This window comes from Bufo gargarizans, chromosome 6 (assembly GCF_014858855.1).
Source record: "Bufo gargarizans isolate SCDJY-AF-19 chromosome 6, ASM1485885v1, whole genome shotgun sequence".
Lineage (NCBI taxonomy): Eukaryota > Metazoa > Chordata > Amphibia > Anura > Bufonidae > Bufo > Bufo gargarizans.
Genome location: NC_058085.1, coordinates 358,541,649 through 358,563,817, shown reverse-complemented (window position 1 = coordinate 358,563,817; position 22,169 = coordinate 358,541,649). Strand labels below are relative to the sequence as shown.

At 46.4% G+C, this 22,169-nt stretch overlaps 1 protein-coding gene and 1 non-coding gene across 5 annotated transcripts in view; both read left to right on the top strand.

The window, feature by feature from the left end:
- IDE (insulin degrading enzyme) overlaps positions 1–22,169 on the top strand; it is a 71,441-nt gene that overhangs the window by 8,769 nt on the left and 40,503 nt on the right. For all 4 annotated transcript variants that reach the window (XM_044296255.1, XM_044296254.1, XM_044296257.1 and 1 more), the window contains exons 2-9: positions 1,468–1,652; positions 2,776–2,983; positions 3,466–3,635; positions 8,706–8,828; positions 11,754–11,866; positions 14,595–14,757; positions 16,234–16,326; positions 19,467–19,558. In XM_044296255.1, coding sequence (XP_044152190.1) covers positions 1,493–1,652; positions 2,776–2,983; positions 3,466–3,635; positions 8,706–8,828; positions 11,754–11,866; positions 14,595–14,757; positions 16,234–16,326; positions 19,467–19,558 — 1,122 coding nt within the window. In that variant the 5' untranslated portion in view covers positions 1,468–1,492. The remainder of the gene's footprint in view (positions 1–1,467; positions 1,653–2,775; positions 2,984–3,465; positions 3,636–8,705; positions 8,829–11,753; positions 11,867–14,594; positions 14,758–16,233; positions 16,327–19,466; positions 19,559–22,169) is intronic.
- On the top strand, positions 3,962–4,160 carry LOC122942929. The gene has a single exon (XR_006390767.1). It is a non-coding gene; the product is annotated as a small nucleolar RNA SNORA74 (small nucleolar RNA).

Genomic DNA, 22,169 nt, shown 5'->3' with positions numbered 1-22,169 from the left:
ACCCAAACAACATTCTTGTGCATGAGGCCTTAAGGGCACCTCTCACTATTTAGGTATACTCTGCGTTTTATTCAGTTATTAGAACAAAGACAACACCTTTCACTATTTGGATGATAAGGTCCAGTTAAAGGGGTTCTCCGGGCTTTTAATATTGATGACCTATCCTCAGTGTGCATGTCTCTCTTCCTGCTCGATACTGCTGCTATGTCTATGGCAAAGCAGGAAAAGAGAAGGGAGACGGCACATGTACACTGTGCCCACTGTCTCCTCATACAGCTGATCGCGGGGGTGCTAGGTGTCAGACCCCCGCCGATCTGATATTGATGAACTATCTTGAGGATAGGTGATTAATATTTAAATCCTGGACAACCCCTTTTATGACTGCTGATGGTTTGGCAGTTGTCACTAGGGATGGGCGAATCAACTTCGATCTGAAGTACGGAGCGAGCATGGGCGAGATTGTCACGCGGGTGCAATGCGCAAGGTGAATGCATTGCACCCGCATTGAATCCGGACCCATTCACTTCTATGGGGCTGTGCACATGAGCGGTGATTTTCACGCATCACTTATGCGTGAAAATCGCAGCATGCTCTATATTGTGTGTTGTCCACGCAATGCGGGCCCCATACAAGTGAATGGGGCTGAGTGAAAATCACGAGCAAGTGCGGATGCGGTGAGATTTTCACGCATGGTTGCTAAGATGACAGTCTATTCACTGTCTTATTTTCCCTTATAACATGCTTATAAGGGAAATAGCGCGGGTTTGCCGCAACGCATCCGGACCTTATCCGGACACGCTCGTGTGAACTCGGCCTTAGAGTTTAGTACATGAGATTGCAGATTCAGGTCTCCTGAGAGGACTTTTTAAAAAAAAAAGGTACAAAAAACATAAGTATAAGGGCTCATGCTCACGATGCCCCTGACAAAGCTTTTCATTGCGAAACCCAGGTCGGGTGTTAGATCTTGTGTATATACTGCTCATTATCGTTTTAACCCGGCGAGTATAAACTCTTTCCTTTGTCAACCTTGTGACGGTGCTTCACTATTGTTGCTACTTTTGGTCTTTGACAGAAGTTTGCAAAGAGGAGGAGAAGGTGGCTTTCTGTGGCCTTAGTGCTTTCCTATATCCACCAACATCTGCCGTGAATGAAGAGCATGCTGTGCATTTGTCGTGACTTTCACTGTGGGGCTTCTGAAAATAGCGGCGTTGGCGCTTTTTTTTTCGGAAGTCTCGTAGCAGGGAATGTAGACGGCACGCATGCGCAGCTGGCTGGCTCTCCATTCTCGTTGGGGCCCTGTTCTTGAGATAGGAGCAGGTGCCAGAGTATTACAGCATTATTTTAGAAGACTGCAGCAGGTAGGTGATGGTTTTGGGATAGAGTAACTCGCCCAGCTACATCGAAGTATATTCTAACGCTTTAATTCCTGGATCGGTATTTGATTTTGTTTTTTTTTTTCTCCTACAGATTTCAATCTAAAACATATAGCAAAATGAACTCCCTTTCAGTCCAGCGAGTTGTCAATGACATCATCAAGTCCCCAGAAGACAAGAGGGAATACCGGGGCGTTGAGCTGGTCAATGGGATAAAAGCAGTTCTGATAAGTGACCCCACCACCGACAAATCCTCCGCAGCTCTGGATGTTTACATTGGTACGTGGTTTTAGTATTTTTTGCATTGCAAATGCTCCATGTCCCACATTCAGAGTTCTCCTGTGTCCCTCACAATGTATTTCCATGTTGGAGCACAGGACGTTCTCATGGTTTCGATGGTTTCCATAGACCTTCTGCATTGTAGCCACAGTAATGACCATTTTATTTGCTTATGTTTTGTTCTGGGGTAACTATTGCTATTTTCATTTTAGATGTTTTAGGACAATAAAAATGGTGGCAAAGATGTACTGTTTATTATTCCTCCCGCGCCACTTTTCTGGGTTTGTCAAATTTCTGTACACCACCCTCTCCACATTCCAAAAAGGGGGGTTGGGGGACCAGCGGCCCAACACGGTTATCTTCATTTATGACAGTTTTGTTTAAGGACACAGACTACCGGAGGATGCGCCTAATATGTGAAGAGGCCTTCTCATCATAAATTAGGCACATCCTCTGGCAGCACAGGGTATATCATGTGTGAGGCCAGTGTCTGTATTGTGGCCAGCAAACAGCGGGTCCACAATATATGGGCATTGGCCATGTGCGCACTGTTTCACGGAAGCGGACCCATTCGCTTGAATGGATCCTCAAGATACAGCGCTGTGCAGAGCAGAGGCATGGAGCAGAAGCCCATGGAGGCACTACCGAGCGCTTCTGTGGGATTTCGGTCCATGCCTACGCACTATTTTTTTTTATTTTATTTTTTGCGTGTTTCAGTGTTTTTATGTTTTTCCTCTGACCTCCAGCTTGGCTGGACACACATCAGTAAACATACCTGGCCAATCCCAACCGCTGGGCTCAGGCTCCATCGCTCCCCCTAGTGCGCTGCAGGTCCCGTGTCTCCCCACATGGGTGACACATCGACACTGTGGCAGCCATGTGACCCACATCAAACAGGATGTTAACACAGGGAGAACCGGGACGTGCAGCACCTGAGAAGGGAGTGATGGAGCCGGAACCCAGTCACACGGGACATGAAAAGGGGAATCTGGGAAGAAAAGAAAAAAACACACCGAGGGTCAACAGCCCCTTTTAAAATATTGTGAATTGCATGTAGCAATCTAGCCTTAGACTCTGCATACTGGGCTTTATACTAAATTCTCTGCAATCTCTCTCCTGACAGGGTCTCTCTCCGATCCCGACAACATTCCAGGGCTCGCCCACTTTTGTGAGCACATGCTTTTTTTGGGCACAAAAAAATACCCCAAAGAGAATGAGTACAGCCAGTTTCTAAGTGAGCACGCGGGGAGCTCCAACGCCTTCACCAGTGGAGAACATACCAACTATTACTTTGATGTATCCCATGAACACCTGGAGGGAGCACTGGACAGGTAAAAGATGTGTATACAGGACAGGTCTACTGCTGGGGGGTTGGTTTTCGGTTATTTGTCAGAATTCTATACTTTTTAATAGAGGCTGTTGTAGTTTTTACAGACTTTTCTCTTTCAGGTGTATTCTTCTAGGTGATATGGATGTCTTAGTTATATTAGGGAAATCCTCCATGAGCCTCTGTTATTCCTCCTGAACATTGATGAATAATTTGACTACTGGGTGTTACCATTCCCTCTTGTCCCTGCACAGTGTGAGCACTGATTGCGCAGTGTCATGGTGTGTAGGGCCCTCCTCACAAATGGTGACGCCCTGTTGTCAATTTATTTATACGTTTTCTATGAGGAATAACACAGTGCAGAAAGAATAGGTGATAGAGAACTATTTACTTAAAGGAGTGACCGGACCAAGTGACCAACTTCATATCAACCTCCTCAGTAACTGATGCAAGATAACTAATCGTGGATTTTTATATTCCTATCAGGTTTTCCCAGTTTTTCTTGGGCCCTCTCTTTGACGAAAGCTGTAAGGATCGGGAAGTGAATGCAGTGGATTCTGAGCACGAGAAGAACCTGATGAATGACGCCTGGAGACTCTTCCAGCTGGAGAAGGCGACCGGAAACCCTCAACACCCCTTCCATAAATTTGGAACAGGTGTGCAATATATGAATTTCCCAGGCAGTCCTAGATATTGTGTATCACAGCATTAAAGGGGTTTTGCAGTCTCAGACAATGGGGGCATATCGCTAGGAGCTGGTCCCACCCCTTAAATGGGTGCAATCCGCTATGGCCTTTCCTACTAGAATGGGCATGCTCCGAAACTGAAAATTACTCTTGACTTTAAGCAGTTAGGATCCCTCAGAGCAGGGTCACTATAGTAATGACTTTTTTGCACCTACCTGCAGTGCCCGACATTCAGGATTAGAATGCAGTTATGAGTATAGTTCCTCTTTAAGTCTTACAAACGTGATCCGTTCCTATCCAGCGGTAGTAATCTGTCCAGCGCTTTCCATGCCTGTGACTGTGTTACACCGCTGGGAGATGAGGTCACTGCTGCCTGATGCTGATGTGCTTTGTTGCCGTTCTGGTGACGTCACATTTGCCTTTAGCAGTGCTGTGATTCCTCGAGAGTGCGCCTTGTAAGTACTTCTATTCGGTGCTAGTCTGGAATCACACAGTTGCTTTCTTAAATACTATGGACGCCTTCAGGGCAATTTATTTTTTAACAATTGCATGTTACTTACTTTGGGATAAAAAAAAAAATTCAATCGGACTTTATTCTAAATATTTTTAGCCCTTTCTGAGATGCAGGGGTTGAAAATCAGTCTGTTAGCAAGGTGTTCATTTCGTGTTTTATTTTCTTTAATATTTTTTTTAATCCAGTCATCTGAATTCCTGTATATCCCTTTATCTCTGATCTCCTGACCTCATAGACACCCTTTAATAGCTCAATTCTTATCAAACTGCTAAGGCTACTTTCACACTAGTCTTTTGGCTTTCAGTTTGTGAGATCAGTCATGGGCTCTCACAAGTGGTCCAAATCTGATCAGTTTTGCCCTAATGTATTCTGAGCGGATCCTTTTCTATTCAGAATGCATCAGTTTGCCTCCGTTCAGCCTCCATTCCGCTCTTGAGGTGGACACCAGCGTTTTGTTTTCCGTCTGATGAAACTGAGCCAAACGGATCCGTCCTGGCACACAATGTAAGTCAATGGGGACGGATCAGTTTTCTCTGACACAATCTGGCACAATAGAAAACGGATCCGTCCCCTATTGACTTTCAATGGTGTTCAAGACTGATCCGTCATGGCTTTAGAAGACATAATACAACCCGATCCGTTAATGACGGATGCATGCGGTTGTATTATTGTAAAGGAAACTCTTTTTTGCAGATCCATGACGTATCTGCAAAAAAACGCTAATGTGAAAGTAGCCTAAGAATATGGTTTAAATGTGTGTTTGAGGTCAGGAGATCAGAGATGAGAGCTGTACATGAGCTGTCAAATGACTGCATTCAATAAGAACAGAAAGTGACCGCTTGCAAATACTTTTTTTATTTTTATTTTTTTACTGTTTTTCAGAAAGATCAATTGAAGAAAATTATTTTTAGCCAGAAAAGAGTAGAATGCAATCATAAAGAAAAGCCGCCGGAGGAGTTCAGAGCCTTTAAATGTATAAAGAGGTCTTTTAGTGTGCAACATTTTGATCTGCAGTGACGGGCAGGGTTGGCCTCAGGGACTTAGCAGCACCTTTTATAATCGGCTAGCTCCTAACATACTGCTGTTGTTGCCGCCAATGCTTTGTGCGCACGTTTGTCGTGCACTTTGCCGGTGACAGGATGTGCACAAAACACTTTGGACTGGAGTCTGAAGCTTAATCTCCAGATTGTTCACACAAAGTATTGGCAAAATGCCAAGAATCGCACAGCAAAACCGCAGTGTTGGAGGTCCAGCTTGTACACGTGAAGCATGTCTTTCAATGTAAGGGTACTTTCACACTAGCGTCAAAGTTTTCCGGTATGGAGTTTCGTCCTAGGGGCTCAATACCGGAAAAAACTGATCAGTTTTATCCTAATGCATTCTGAATGGAGAGCAATCCGTTCAGGATGTCTTCAGTTCAGTCCTTTTACGGTATTTGGATGGAGAAAAAACCGCAGCATGCTGCATTTTTCTCCCCGGCCACAAATCCTGAACACTTGCCAGAATGCCGGATCCGGCGTTTATTTCCATTGTAATGTATTAGTTCCGCATTGACGGATCCGGTCTGCGCATGCACAGACCTTTTAAAAAAAAAAATGTAAAAATAAATAAATACCGGATCCGTTTTTCCGGATGACACTGGAGAGACTGATCCAGTATTGCAATGCATTTGTGAGACGGGTGGTTTTAGATTTGCATACTGATTGCCGGATCCAGCAAAACAAGTGTGAAAGTACCCCAAATCGGACAGGTTGCGTGCTGCTCAAGACCGGCGTGATGGTGGGGGGAGGTAATGCTAAACATCGCTGCCTTGTTTCTGTTTGCTCTAACAAGCAGACTGACTGCATTGTGGAAGCACCACTGCGGCGGCAGCAGCAGCATCAGTTACTGGCACAAAGTCTCTCCATGACTGGTCCATAATCGGCTGCTGATGCTGCAGCCGTAGTTTGTGCCTCCATGATGCCTGGCAGCCTGCACAGGAACATGCAGTACCCTACCCTTCCCCAATGCAGGTCTCCAGTAGCACACAGCCTGTCCTATTTGTGCTCCAGGGTGGGTTTCTGATACAGGACTGTGGCCATTTTAGTTTACAGAAGTGAGTACCCCCACCCTCAGCCATGTTGCTAATTGTAGGTATTTCAGTTTACGTCATTGCTACAGTAATTGAAGGCATTTATGACTATATCTTTGAAAGAGGACATGTTGTGTGTTTTTTCTTCTATTTTCAGAATTCCCTTTTAAACTCTAAAGTTAGGGGATAAATATATGACCAGTCATTCTGTGGCACTGGTGAAAATGGCTATCACTGGCACGCCGGTAGTCACCAGTGTCTGTGCGCACGCTTAACCAGCCGCTCCTTTCAGACAGCGGAAAGGGGATCCCCTTTCTCAAGATGATGTTTTTTTTACTTTTATGCCAGTGCAGGGGATTTGGAGCTCTGTATCCAAAAACGAAGCTTTACAGTGATAGAAGATATGTTAAGAAATGAATCTGCTTAGAGGTTTGATTTTCTTTAGCTAGAAAGAATAAATAGTAATAAACTCTCATTAGATGCTGAATGATCAGTTTTTAGCAAAACCTATGGAAGGTAATAAGGCGTAAATGTTCGCACATATACAGATATTTTTTTGCATTTCTTACCTTGATGCCCCGGAGAAAATATCAGTCTATTGTACTGGTGTTTTGCTTCCCCTTGGATGACTGTGCGCTGTTTCTCAGTGATTATCTCTGGCGTGCTGCCTCTTACGGCCACTTTAGTTTTGCCGATGTTTGGGTAGATAATCGCCAATGAGCGTTTGTACGGACACTTGTTGTCGATAATGCCGGTGTAACGCTGGGTTCAGACCTGAGCGTTCGCGATGGAGCACTCTGTATGCGCGATTGTACGGGCGTTTGCAATCGCGCATACAGAGACAAGCGAACGCCCATTGTCGCGCGTTCCCGCTGAAGTCTATGGGCGGGAACGCGCGACAAGACGCCCCAAAGAAGCTCATGTACTTCTTGGGGCGTCGGGCGTTTTACAGCGCGTAGGAACGCGCTGTAAAACGCTCAGGTCTGAACCAAGCCTAAAGGTGCCGGCAGCAGATCATGCCGCACTCTCCTGCAGGCAAACAGTGAGTCTGTATGGGGACGAGTGATGGTATTGGCGGTCGCTCCTCCACATACTGTGGAGGAGATCTCTGCATGCAAATGCAGCTTTCTCCTTCACCGACGAGCAGGTGAATGTAAAAGAACACTTCCTTCCCGACAATTGTCTAGTCCATTGAGCAATGTAAAGGGGCCTTTATACTTTCAAGGGTTGATACTCAAGATGAAATAAACGGCACCTATGGTGTATGGGTGGGGCGTACAATGTGTTACTCATCAGGCGTTTCCTTGTAGCTTCTGTTCAGCCCAGTCATTTATTTCCAATGCCTACAGATAAAGGAGTCTTCGCAATATTTCACCTGCCGTTTAGCTGTTATTAGAGAAGTGACTTGGCTGCATTTGCTTCTTCTCATTTCTCTAGGCCGGGTTATGTTCAGAACTGTCACTGCTGGATCGTGGTCATTATTGTCCTATTAATAGAGTACTGTTACTGGGGTTAGGATCCGACGGTGTTCCTCCTCTGTTCTTTTAATCTAATAATCCAGAACTTTCATGTATAAGTTACTGTGCACATGGCTAAGGCCTCATCCAGACTGCCTTAATGTGGACACGTTTTACCCTTATTACAGATGCAAATTCTGTCCCAACCATGGGTCTGATGACCTGCACTAAGGGCTTCATGGCGATTCTTGGAGAGCTGTCGACCAGACATTCATTCTGTCTGGAGAATCGAGCTTGTCGAAATCATACGTGCCAGCCGTTTATCTAGTGGTAGTCTGTACACCCCCATACACATTAGATAGTTGCCGTGCTGACGCTGGCGCCTTCAGCCAACGATTGTGTATGGCTACCATAAAGGGGTATTCCATTTATGACAAGTTATCCTGGGGGGGATAACGATCAGATGGGTGGGGGTCCTACCACTGGGACCCCCACCAATCATGGCAACTATCCTGTGAAGCCCCCCCCCCCCCCCTCCCTGAATTGCACAGAGAGGCTATGGGAACGCCATAGATAGCTGAGTAAAGCAGAAACCAGGATACCCCTTTAATTCTTCGCAAGGCACAATGCATCTTGGGGATAATGTAATCTGCTAGCACAGTATGCAGCAGGGCTATAGAGTATGTGTTTTTAAATGGTGTGTGTGTGTGTGTGTGTGTGTGTGTGTGTGTGTGTAATTAGCCAGTTGTGGGATATGGACTAGATGGGTCCTTACAGCAATCTACATACTCCTTTGGTAAGATGGAAGTAGAGTTCAAAGGGTACGGAGTATAACGACCCTACACGGGATAGGAGCTGTAGACCCTGGGCAGTAGTACATTTTTATTTCAGACTATTACTATTTTATATGCTTTTATAGCCGTAGAAAATGCATGTTAAGGAGGATATAGTCCTTTTAGTTCTAAACCAACTCATCGGCTGCGATTTCTGTCTTTCAGGTAATAAGCTTACTCTTGAAACCAGACCTACCCAAGAAGGACTCGACGTGCGGCAAGAATTGCTGAAGTTTCACTCCACGTATTATTCTTCTAACCTCATGTCTATTTGTGTACTTGGAAGAGGTAATAAAAATGTACTTATGTTATTTAGTTCAGAAAAATGTCAGATTAAGGACCTTTTGGGCACAATATTGGTGAATTCATTATAAAGTGCACCTTTACTGCACGGCAGGATCCCGTCACAGTGGGCTAAGAGAAGACTTAAAGGGGTTGTCTCATCATGGACAATGGGGGCATATCGCTAGGATATGCCCCCATTGTCTTAAAGGTGTGGGTACCAATGCTGGGACCCGCACCTATATCGAATGAAGCCTCGCAAGGTGGTGGCTGGAGGACTCCGGTCCGGCCATAACCAAGCCGGCTCCCCATAGAAGTGAATGGGAGATGACCGTGCATGCGTGGACCTCGCTCCCGTTCTTTTCTATGGGGCTCACAGAAGTAGCCGAGACAGCATTGGCTATTTTAGCCGGCCCCATAGAAAATTAATAGAGGGCGGCTGCGCATGCGCAGTGCGCCCTCCTTCACTTGCGGGGCCCCGTTCTCAATATAGTTGTGGGACCCACACCTATAAGACAATGGGGGGGGCATATCGTAGTGATATGCCCCCATTGTCCATGATGAGACAACCCCTTTAAGCTGCCATCACTAGGACTATGTATGACCAGATATCCAGTACTTTTCTGCAAGAATGAAGAGAAGGATTACACTATTGTGCCAGGGCTAAGGCCCCATTCACACAGCAGATTTTGCAGATGTAAAATCTGATACTGTTTCAGCCATGGCCGTTTGACCTGCACACGGTTTAACCCCCCCCCCCCCCCCATTAATTGAAGCCAAACTGCAAATGGACAACTACTGCCTCTTTCGGCGTGGTCCATCTGGAGGCTGCACCCGGAAAGGGCATGTCTTTTCCTGGCACGGTTGTGGCTTTAAACCACCAGCCGTAAAGGATGGCAGCGTGGCCTCCCATAGGGGTGGACGCCGCGCGGGGACTGCCGCCCTTTTGGTGCAGAATGCACGCCAAAATTCTGGCATCGAAACGCTGTATGAACATGGCCTGACTGGAGAAGTTTCATCTGTGATGCATGAAACCCGACTGCGGCCGTGGGCTCTCCTCCTGCGCAGAGCCATGGCCTGCAGATCCTGGTACTAAGCGAAGTGAAATGTGATCTGGAGTAGTGATCCTTTTATTTGTTGCTGGGATACCTTCAGTATTGTAGGGAACAAAAAAAGAGCTTCTGTGTTTTTTTTTGTTCTTTTTGTTGTTTTTTCTACCTCTATGTAAAGTGCACCTCCCAGTTTCACAAAACCTCTTGCATGCTGACATGTCAGAGGTGTTGATCGGTGAGGGTCTGCTTGTTGAAACCCCCACTGCTGAAACAAAGTGACAGAAATATTTGAACCCTGCGCCCCTTCATCTGTTTTTGGCTGTCCTCAGAGGTGATGTGCACGACTGATCACCCATCCAAGGTCGTGGTAGAACGGCACACCAGAGGATTTTCTTGTAAAATCCATTAAGGTTAAAATGCGACATTTTGTGTGTGTGTGTGTGTGTGTGTGTGTGTGTGTGTGTGTGTGTGTGTGTTTTTTTTTTTTTTTTTTTTTTAACCCATTAGGCATTTGTCAGGTCTTCATTGAGAAAATTTCAGAAGTATCAGAGAAGATCGTCAGCTACACTACAGTCCTTTCCTGGGTATCATCATCTCTGCTGTTTCTAGATTCTCCCCCAGTGGAGACCTGATGAAGGGTCACCCACCCAAAACATTGCACTGGTGCAGTGTCGAGATATTTCTGACCTATCCTCAGGATAGGCCATCAGTATAAGATCGGTGAGGGTCTGGCTCCCAGCACCGCTCCCGGTCAGCTGTTAGGAGCTGCAGCGCTCGAAACCGTTTACCTTCACCCCGTCTAGGTTGTCGTGGCGGTGCAGTGTAGTGGCGGCTTCCTCTCCCATTCACTTGAATGTGAAATAAAGTCTTGTGTGTGTATTTATTTTTTTAATGGATTTAGGCAAGATGGAGACTTCTGGTGTGCTGCGCTGCCTCTTTACTTGAGCGGAGTATATAGAAATAATCTAGAATAGTAGAGGAGATGACGTGAAGCAGCGCGAGATCTGCCACAAAAGAGCTTTCAGTTACTCAAATGTGGGACGGTTTTGCTCTGGTTAAATGGGTGCAATATACAGACCGCTCTATACTGGTATAGAATTGACTCATTAGCTGTGTAAAATTTCAGGTTTTCTGTTAAAACGCACATTGTTAGAAAACTGTGTATGGAGGTGCAGTGCGCACACTCATCCGGATCCTCTTTTGTCATTGGCGAGGGTCACAGTGGGTGGAACCCCAACAATCAGACACTTATTCCCTCACCCTGTGACTAGGGGACACGTCTAAATCTTTGGACAGCCCCTTTCAGCTGAATTATACTCTCCTGTGTTATGGAATAATGAGACAAAATGGATACTTGCTTGCTGAGAACTATACTTTAGCTAAAATGGCGGCCAGGCACCCAGCCAACGCCTAGAACAAGAATCTTACTTTCATGCTTCATGTGCCTCAAGACCGTTTCTATTCATCCCAAGCAAGCAGCTTCACCCATGGGAGGGGGGGGGGGGGGGATTCCTCTTGCACATTGATGTGACAGAAAATACAGAGTTTTTAGCAAATGGCAAAGATATACGCCGCCCTACCTCCCCCGCTGCCCTATATAATGTCGTCTGTTCCGCAGTACACCAGAGATCTCGCTTTGCCCCCAGCTTTGTGTGTCTCAGTTTGATCGTTCCGTGCACGTATTCATTTAACATTGATTTGGAGCAGTACATCAACCGAACTGGCAGTTTGACCAGATCCAAAACACCTGCCCTTATACAACCGGCCATTATTTGATGTTTCCATGTGTTTGTGCATAAAGTTGTCAGTAGGTTCACCGAATTGTTATAATGCAGTCTAGTTATGGCCGAGCGTTAATTATTTATCATTGTATACACAGAAACTCTTGATGAATTGACAGAGTTGCTGGTGAAACTGTTTGCAGAAGTAGAGAATAAAAATGTCCCAGTTCCAGAATTCCCTGAAAACCCCTTCCAGAAGCAATGTCTGCAGGTAAGCGCTTGTCTTAACAGGGGTTATGCCGTAACTGAACATCAGTCGCCATATTATACTAGAACCAGCCCTGTACCTCACATGGATCACCCCATTCAGTGCTTCAGTTGCTCTGCTAGATTCTCTTCAGGCTGACCTCTCAGAAGGTGTCCTTTATCAGGGGACGTGTCCTTTCTTCTGCAGCCCCCTCTCTGTAACAGTCATAGCTTGACACAGTAGATATAGCTGGTGATAGTTGAAAGATGTAACTGAGCACGTGCGACCACCTCAGTAGGCTGAAATATTTAATGGTTGATAAAACTTCTCCTTTAAGCAGACCTTACATTTGTAATGCTAGTTTGACTGACAAGCTACGCCTCACATATGAGTTCTTTTTTTTTTTTTTTTTCAGCCAAGCATGCATGTGTTCTCATTAAGGAGAGCTGCCATCAGACACATCTGTTGGTGACTTTCCATATTTTTCGCTTTATAAGAAACACCTGATGATAAGACGCAGCTAGGTTTTTGAGGAGGAAAATAAGAAAAATATATATTATGAACCAAAAGGTGTGCCTTTGGTGGGTTTTGAACTAATGGTGGTCAGTAGATGACACTATTATGGGGGATCTGCGGATGACACTTATGAGGAGATCTGTGGATGACACACTGTTATTGAGGGATCTGTGCATGACACACACGTGGCACCTTCTGCTGGTCCCCTCATGGGCCAATGTGTCACAGTATGAAGTTATCAATGTGTCCCCTCATGTCTCTGTGTGAATAGTGCCCCCTTTACACCGGGCCCCACTCACAGCAGTCTTTACATGTAAAGTCTATTTAATCTTCAAGCAGTGGCTCTGGTTTATTAACCTAATGGCCTGTAGTAGTACTCGCTATCAAAGCAGCGGGCCGGCCGGCAGCTTCATGTCACTCACTCGGTCACGCTCCTCCCACTTCATTAATGAAGCTGGCGGAGTAGGAGCGTGAATGATGTGAAGCTGCCCGCTGCTTTGATAGTGAGTACTACTACAGGCGATTCATTTAATAAACCAGAGCCACTGCTTGAGGATTAAATGAATAGACTCTACATGTGAAGACTGCTGTAAGTGGGGCCGGGTGTAATGGAGTACAGTAAGTAATAACAGTAGCCGGCCTCCAGCCCCTCCCCCCCACCCTGCGTGATGGAACTTAACTATAACTGGTACATCACAGGCTGCTATACTGTACAGCGTGGCCTGCGATGTCAGCCATGTAAAAAGTGCACTATTCGCTTTATAAGACGCACTGCCGCAAGTGCGTCTTATAAAGTGGAAAATGCAGCATCTCCCTTCAGAAGAAAGGATCTAGCAGGTTGAAATTCCCTAGGCCATGTGCTGTTGGTAGATTCGGGACACATAGACAGACAATAGATGGTTCGCTCTTCCAGCCACAGTAGATGAGTTCAGCTGATATTAATGTCTATGCAAACTTTAATATGAATCCACACTTGCGTGGCAGTATTTTGGTCAGTGCATTGCATCAGGGTTTGCCAAGTTAATAGATTAATAAAATAAATTAGTCTCCAGGAAGTGATGGAGTATCCTTCTCCCCCAAGCTTCAGGGATTGACTGGAGAGACCGTAGAGGTCCTTATCTGTGTGTGCAGTGTTAAGCCCTATTAGACTGAGCGACTATCAGGCCAATTATTGGCAACAAGTGTTCATAAAAATGGTTCCTGATAATTGGCCCATGTAGTTGTGCCACCGATCAGCCAATAGGCGAGCTGATGTTTCATGATGAAAGGTGCACAATTATCAGGGTTGTGCTTCTGATAATCAATAGAACTGAATGAGCGAGGAACAACTGAGATGCCAGTCGTACCTCCCCCATTCACTTTGCTTCGGCCTGTGTAATAGCCTGATGCAAACGAGCGCCGATTGACATGTTTATCACCAATCTGTGCTCGTCCTGCCTGAACATTAGGCAATCTAATAGGGCCCTCACTGTCCTGCCTTATGTAGGTCTCCAAAATGTACAGCAAAAACCTTTTTGTGAAGGTTTTTTACAGTGAAAACCTTTTGAGCGCGTTCCCTAAGTATCCCGTCTTGAATACAATTTTATCAGCTTTAAACGAAATGGGTTCAAAATTCAGTTCTGATTGACGTCTTAAGAAGCTTAGACGCTTACTGCACGCTGTTCTCTACACTGAAACATAACGGTATCGCAAAGTTCCTAAACGCCCTTATACCGACGGCTGACAACAGCCAGAATTTCATATTTTAAGGCCTCATGCACATGACCATCTTCCGGCCATGCCTGTATTGCTGCCCAGCAATTTGGGAGATGCGATGCGGAATGGAGGCGCAGATTGGAAGCCCTACGGAGTGCTTCAGTGGGTTTTCTGACTGTGCCTCCGCACCGCAAAAGAGTAGTGCATGCAGGACCGTCAGATGCAGATCGCGGACCCCATTCAAGGAAGTGGGTCCGTGTCCACAGACGGCGGGCATATGGTCGGTGCCCATGCATTGTGGACCGCAATTTGCCCGTGCATTGTGGACACAGCATGGGCACGGCCAGTACACGGTCATGTGCATAAGGCCTAAATCTGCGTCTATGCTGGAACTCTGTCAAAATACAGAGCCTTGATGGGCATCAAGATATAGTAAGAAGTGATTCTGCCGAGAATATTAAATCTTAGAAAAGGTTCACATGCATATCTTAGTTCATGCTCTCATTTTCTTGTCTTTTTTTTTTTTGTTTTTCATTTTTAGAAAACATACAAAATAGTGCCTATAAAGGACATAAGAAATCTCTACGTCACGTTCCCGATTCCCGACCTCCAGAAGTATTACAAGTCTAACCCAGGTCATTATCTTGGACACCTCATTGGACATGAAGGTCCTGGAAGCCTACTCTCTGAACTGAAGTCTAAAGGTAAATGAAGAGGGGTCCCACAGGAGTAAAAATGTTGTGGCCTCGTAGGGTATATTTAATGTATTTGGTGTGTTTTTTTTTTATTCTCCCTTGTTCTCTTCAAGCTGAAGAGGAACCTCAAGCTGCTCTGAATGAGGGGGAGAATAAAGAAGTGAGAAATGCTTTTCTAAGGGCTCTTTCACAACACGAGCGGATGCCGTCCGGGTAATCCGCTGCGTGACTTAGTGCCAAGCCCCGCTCCGGACAGCAGAGACACAGAGCATTAACATGATTGATAATGCTTTGTGCATCTGTGACCTTTTTACTACAAAATCACAGTGAGAGAGTTCTCACCGTGATTTTGTAGTAAAAAGATCACAGAGAGACACAGAGCATTATTAATCACGTTAATGCTCCGTGTCTCTGCTGTCCGGAGCGGGGCTTGGCACTAAGTCACGCAGCGGATTACCCGGACGGCATCCGCTCGTGTGAAAGAGCCCTTAATCCTTGCAGCGCTTGCTTAGTCAGGTGCTGCAAGAAGAGTCGCGCTCATTCATGAGCCGAGCAACCCACCCTCCGCAGCCTGTCCATCAGGAGGATCAGCAGGTCATGAATAATTAACTCTTTTCTGGCTGGTGTTGCAAGGGTTAAACTTCTCCACAGCCACGTAAGATCAGCAGAATACTGAAATCTAAGTCTGCCCCTACCTTCCTCAGTGAGGGCAGCATAAAGTTGATGACTAGTTCCCTTTAAGACTAGATTGGCCCTCAGTTTTGCAGCATTTTTTCAACAGCACTTTTTTTATTCTTTACTTCTTAAAATCCAGTAAAATATATAAAAATCTACACACGCAGCATTTTGGCAATAAACCTTGAATTATAATTGAAATTTGTGGCTTTTTTGACAGGTGTTTAAAATGATTTCATATACCCCAAAGCTGTATGCAAACTCTGCCTCTGAAGTCGTGGGGACAGCGGAGCTGCCGCTACCAGTCGAGCTTGCCGCACCGCCAGGCGGACTCTTTTCTGACGATTGACATCTGTTGACCAGCAGACACCAGGCACGATGTGCCCGTGATCCCACGCAAGCAGCTGTTAGCTATTCTTCTCGACGCCTGTGCAGTCTTCCCAGCTGCAGGCTCACTGCACAGGCGCCATATCACTGGACCACACGCTCCCTGCAATGTGGCGCCTGCACGCGAAGAATAGCTAACAGCACTTGCACCAGATTTTGGGAGCATTGCATCTGATATCTACTGGTTTGCAGATGGCAGTCACCAGTGATGATGCTGTCGGGGGGAGCAGCAAGCTTGACTTCTAGCGTGAGCTCCGCCGCCCCCCTTGACTCAACAGGCACAATTTTGTATACGGAGCTGTGGGTATATAAAAAAGTTTTTCTACAAAACGAAGAGATGGAGACAATTACACATGTAGATTTGCTCTGGGTCCCGTTCTAGTCATTGCACGTAACCTACTATTTTCCTCTGTCCTCCTATAGGCTGGGTGAATACCCTGGTTGGAGGCCAGAAAGAAGGCGCCAAAGGATTCATGTTCTTCATCATTAATGTAGATCTAACGGAGGAAGGCCTGTGTAAGTAATTTAATCATCCATTTGAAATACTTAGTGTGGGGTTGGGATTTTCTCAGATTTTTATTCCTACTTTATTTTTAAATTAAGGCTACATGCACACATCCATTTTAAGACCAGTGGCAGTCTATGGGGTTATTCACAGGGTAGTTTTTTTTTTATTTTTTTTTTAGACTGTCAGTGAAAAAACGGGCATAAGAAAATAGAACATGTTGTATCCTGTCTGTTTTTCACTGACCGACAGCCCCCATAAAATTGCATATGTCCGTTTCTCAGAAAGGCATCCGTAAAAAAAACATTAGTTAAAAATGGATGTGGCCTAAAGGATTTCCCAAGAAGTGTGTGAGGCTAGCAGGCGATGCAGGGGGTGTATGTTTGCTCAGACCGTTAGCCCTCTTTACATACGGAGTCTACACTTTGCTGACCTGACATCCGTTTTGGCATTAGATTTGCTCAAGTTCTTTATAGATTACCTTCCTCTTTTATATAATCCAAAAGGCTTGTATATCTCTGAAGTCTCTTCCCTTCTGTTCATGTCTTGAAATAATTGCTAAGAAACAGTAGTGGACATTAGTGTCAATTTATAAAATGCCACAGATTACATTAATGAAAATGGCACAGGACACGAATAATTTGCCTTTGTGCTGTCCCTCTCTCCGTTCGACTGTCACCGGCTTCTAACAGCAGTTATGGCTGGTGGTAGTTGAAGATGGAACTAAGCGACCACCTAAGCAATCCTACTAAGGTGGACAGAGCAATAAAGAACAAACAGCAGGTGGCGCTGTACAGATATATTTTATTGAACAACTCACTGGCTATACTAGATTTGTTGTTACATGCAATTACTTAAGTATTCAGATCCAGGTGCTGAGTTCAAAATGTAGAATATTGTTAGTAGGACCACTCATTAAATTTAGCACAGTTTAGCTTGTTGCACCCATTGTATAACATTTTTATAAATTGTATAAAATGCACAATAAATATGGTGTGTGCATGTACTATTATATATTGTATGCACATTTTGTCATGCTTTGCTTACAAAATCTCAGTTCTGCGCGTCATCCCTTTTTTTTATACAGAGTATTCTGATTGCAACGTAAGGAAAAAACAAGGGAGGCCCTATGTAGGGCTGCAGTAAATGATAATTTTAGAAAGCGCATATTCTATTCGATTAATCGCGTATTCTAATAAGAAAAAAATAATGAATAGACTGTTTAACATTATAAAAACTCATCAGACCCCCTGCCATCAGTCCCCAACACCCTTCGTCTCCACTATCCCCCCGTGCCGTGGGCTCCACTATCCCCCCGTGCCGTGGGCTCCACTATCCCCCCGTGCCGTGGGCTCCACTATCCCCCCGTGCCGTGGGCTCCACTATCCCCCCGTGCCGTGGGCTCCACTATCCCCCCGTGCCGTGGGCTCCACTATCCCCCCCGTGCCGTGGGCTCCACTATCCCCCCCGTGCCGTGGGCTCCACTATCCCCCCCGTGCCGTGGGCTCCACTATCCCCCCCGTGCCGTGGGCTCCACTATCCCCCCCGTGCCGTGGGCTCCACTATCCCCCCCGTGCCGTGGGCTCCACTATCCCCCCCCGTGCCGTGGGCTCCACTATCCCCCCCCCGTGCCGTGGGCTCCACTATCCCCCCCCGTGCCGTGGGCTCCACTATCCCCCCCGTGCCGTGGGCTCCACTATCCCCCCCGTGCCGTGGGCTCCACTATCCCCCCCCGTGCCGTGGGCTCCACTATCCCCCCCGTGCCGTGGGCTCCACTATCCCCCCCGTGCCGTGGGCTCCACTATCCCCCCCCGTGCCGTGGGCTCCACTATCCCCCCCGTGCCGTGGGCTCCACTATCCCCCCCCGTGCCGTGGGCTCCACTATCCCCCCCCGTGCCGTGGGCTCCACTATCCCCCCCGTGCCGTGGGCTCCACTATCCCCCCCCGTGCCGTGGGCTCCACTATCCCCCCCGTGCCGTGGGCTCCACTATCCCCCCCGTGCCGTGGGCTCCACTATCCCCCCCGTGCCGTGGGCTCCACTATCCCCCCCGTGCCGTGGGCTCCACTATCCCCCCCGTGCCGTGGGCTCCACTATCCCCCCCGTGCCGTGGGCTCCACTATCCCCCCCGCTCCTCCTGACACCTGGAGTGCACAGTGTCACTGGTTGCTATGACTCTGTGCACTCCTTAGTCGCACCAACTTACCTTTCCAGCAGGGGCGCTGCCAACACTCCATTGTTCAGCGCTGCTCTGCAGTTGGCGTCAGGTAGTGCGTACGCCGGGAGGTCAGTGCAGTGTGGGACCATGAATGTGCTATGAAGTGTCCGGAGTCCCCCTGCTGGAAAGGTGAGTATTGTGGGCCAGTGGCAGACCACGGAGTAGGAGTAATAGCAAGCGCTTCACTCCAGCTCTGTGGTCACATGACACAAACGAATCTTCGATGCAAAAAGTTTGCATCGAGGATTTTTTGGGTGTCAAAAATTTGATTCAATCGAGTAATCGTTTCTGCCCTAGCCCTATGTATCTCTATGGTAGCCCTATTGCTATGTTCACAATAGCTTGATGTGTTGCAGCAATTTCTGTGACTGAAGCTTTCTCCCATGTGTCGGAATGGGATTGTTTCTAGAGCCCGTGCAAGGATTTTTACAAACCGGATTCGGATGTATAGAACAGACGCAGAAATGTCTGCAACAAATCGGCCTCCTGTGAATATACCCTAAACAGATCCCATTGCGTTCTATTGGTATCTGTCAGGTTTCTGTCCGCTTGCCGTTTTTTTTTTTTTTCTTGACTGTTGTAATGGTGCAGACAGAAATGGAAGTCATGGAAATTTCCATGAATCTTTCTTTTTGTGGCTTACTATCTTTGCTGCTATAATAGAAAAGCTTGGAGCAATAGCCTTACTGTTATCAGATATTTGGAGTTTGCATAGGTCTAGGTATACTCAGCTGATATCCATTTATGCGTTCAACGAACTGTCCATGTCCTTTAAAACTTTTTTCCCTTTGGGGAAAGGTATTATTCTTTATGTGAATGATGAAAAACTAAACAATCCGATATATTGTTGAACACCTAAGATTACTTTATACCTTTTTGTATTTGCTTTTTGTAACGTGGGTTTGACATTTTATATATATATTTTTTTAATACAGTGCATGTGGATGATATCATTTTCCACATGTTCCAATACATCCAAAAACTGCGAACTGAGGGCCCTCAAGAATGGGTGTTCCAGGAATGCAAGGTGAGTGCCATCTAACGCCATTTACCAGGCAATAAATTGCACAGTGGGTTTAATTTGCTTTCCATATCCCTGTATATATTTCCGAAAAAGTAAGCCGGATTTTCTGCGCACTCCTTATGGAGCTCGGATATTGTCCTGAATTAGTGGGGGTGTACAACTCCAATGTTTGGGGTGATTTTCTAGCCAACATCAGGACAGTTACTGAGAACAAATGTTTGTACGATATGATTGTTCCCGATATTTGCTCCCAGCTTAAGTGTCGCCTGATCATGCAACAAGCGAGCAGGTACTCCTTTTTTTGATGCTTGCATCTTTCTTATGGCGCCAAAATTAATTGTTCATCAGCAGATATTCCAGAATGGTTTTTGCATGGAATATAAGTATTTACTAAGCCAGACCTCTCAGGAGAGAACTCCCTCTATAAAGGAAATCTGTCACGCAATCTTGGACTATGATCCACTTTAATACATGTGTATCACTAGTTTTATAATTTTCCTACTGCCCCCTTGTTCCCTCGCTTACATTTGCATTGAAATTGTCAGGACTGCTGCACATGCGCAGAGGAGTCCTTTATTGTTTTGGCTTGGCACAGCAGTCCTGAATGTTACTGACAATGGGCAAAAGGGGGAGCTGGGGGTGCAGGGGAGTCGGAAAGTAAAAAATAGTGATCTGGACTCTTCATCTGCTCTCCACGTCCGGCATCCTCTCCTGCAGTCCCCGCTCGCTAGTCTTCTCTGGGCCCGCGCTGCAGTCTCCTGACTGCGTATGGAGTCAGATCATAGTGCTTGCTGTACGCCATCAGGACACAGCTAGCGCGGCCCTGGAGAAGACCAGAGGAGGGGCGAGTACAGCGCTCACAGCACTTTACTCCCCGCTCCTCCTGCATACTAGTGAGCACTTCCATAATGGATATACAGCAATTGGCAATGTGCTTTTGGTAATGGGGGGCCCAGTCGCAGTTGTGACCACTACGACCCCTGTAGCTACGCCACTGATCTCTATGGACATGTAGGATCCTAAATGCAGAGTGGTTGGAGAACTGAGCAGGCCAGCAGCACAAGCTCAGTAAGGGCTCATACAGAATATATAGGAGGGAATTTATTATGGCTGCATACTTTTTGCACAAGCATCATTTCATAAAAATAAAAATTTAGGCCACTTTCAGTATGTTCTAGGATGGGCTTCTTAGCAGAAGGCTCAGTGGCCTCCTGCAGTCCGACATATTTGCTTCTACCTTACACTGGTGTAAATCATTGAGCAATCTACAGCAGCTTGTAGCTGGGATTGTCGGACACAGACAAGATGCTCCTCTTAATTTGTGACATCAGTGCACCTTGCACGAAGACTGGCATTTGAAATATTGGTCTTTCACCCCTCCCCCTACCCCCGTGCCTCCTGCAATGTAGGATTTGAAATTTTGGCTGCTGTATTGCAGAACTGTTCTTTCCTCGAAACATTGCTATATAATACCATAATACAGTGCTGTGCCAAGCACTATATGGCGGCACACCTGTTGTATGGTATTCTTTTTTTATTAATCAAATCTGCAAATGATTGGTAATGGATGCTATTCCCTTCTATGTGGTTCTAGCTCATAACACGTACCACCAGTTTTGTCAGTATTAATGTGTTCTTTCGTGATGGGGATTTTGCTATTTTTATTTCTCTTTGAGGACAATAGGTGAGAGATATAAAACTCTGTTTTTTTATTTTTTTCATTTTATGTACATAGAAGAAAGGGATGCAAATGAGCTCTTAAAGAGGTTGTCCAGAGCTGAACCCGAACATACCTAGACTTTCACCCCTCTGGCTCTGATGCTCTTCCTTGCCCTACGCTGGATGTGCTAGGCCCAGCAGTGTGTTCGGTGACGTCATCGGCTCTGATGGGTCGGCTTTAGCACTGCCCTAGCTGACATCACCGGGCTCGCTGCTGGGTGGAAGCCTCTGCCTGGCAGCGCTATGGAAAGCCCGGCACGTCACCGGATCTCCTGAAAATGCATTTGCCCTTCGCGATTTAGCGCATGGCAAGAGAGAGCATCGGAACATGAAATGCTCTGATGCTAACATCAGGGGGGCTGCCTGGGTGAAATTCTGGGTATGTCCGGGTTCAGCTCTGAACCCGGACAACCCCTTTAGCAAGCTCCGCCTCTAATGCCACCTTCAGACATGACTTGGATAATAAATAAGCCAGCACCTCATCTACAGACAGCTGTTTCGGGGTGACTGCACCTCATCAGTGCAGAGCAGAGGGTACTTCTGCAATATAATCATTTCTCTGAACTTGGCAAAATAGTAGTTTTCTTAAAAAATATTAAAGGGGTTTTCCCATCTCAGACAATGGAGACATATTGCTAGGATACAATGAGAACGGAGCCGGGAAATGAACTGAGGGCGCACTGCGCATTCGCAGCCGCCCTCCATTCATTTCTTTGGGGCCGCCGAAAATGGCAGAGCGCTGGCTCAGCTATTGCCGTCTGCTCCATAGAAATAAATGGGAGCATGGGCCGCGCATGTGCAGTGTGCTTCCATGCTCCCCGGGGTCCTCAAGCCACCGCACTCCCCGCTTCATTCTCGTTGTAGGGACCCGCACCTATCAGACAATGGGGGCAGA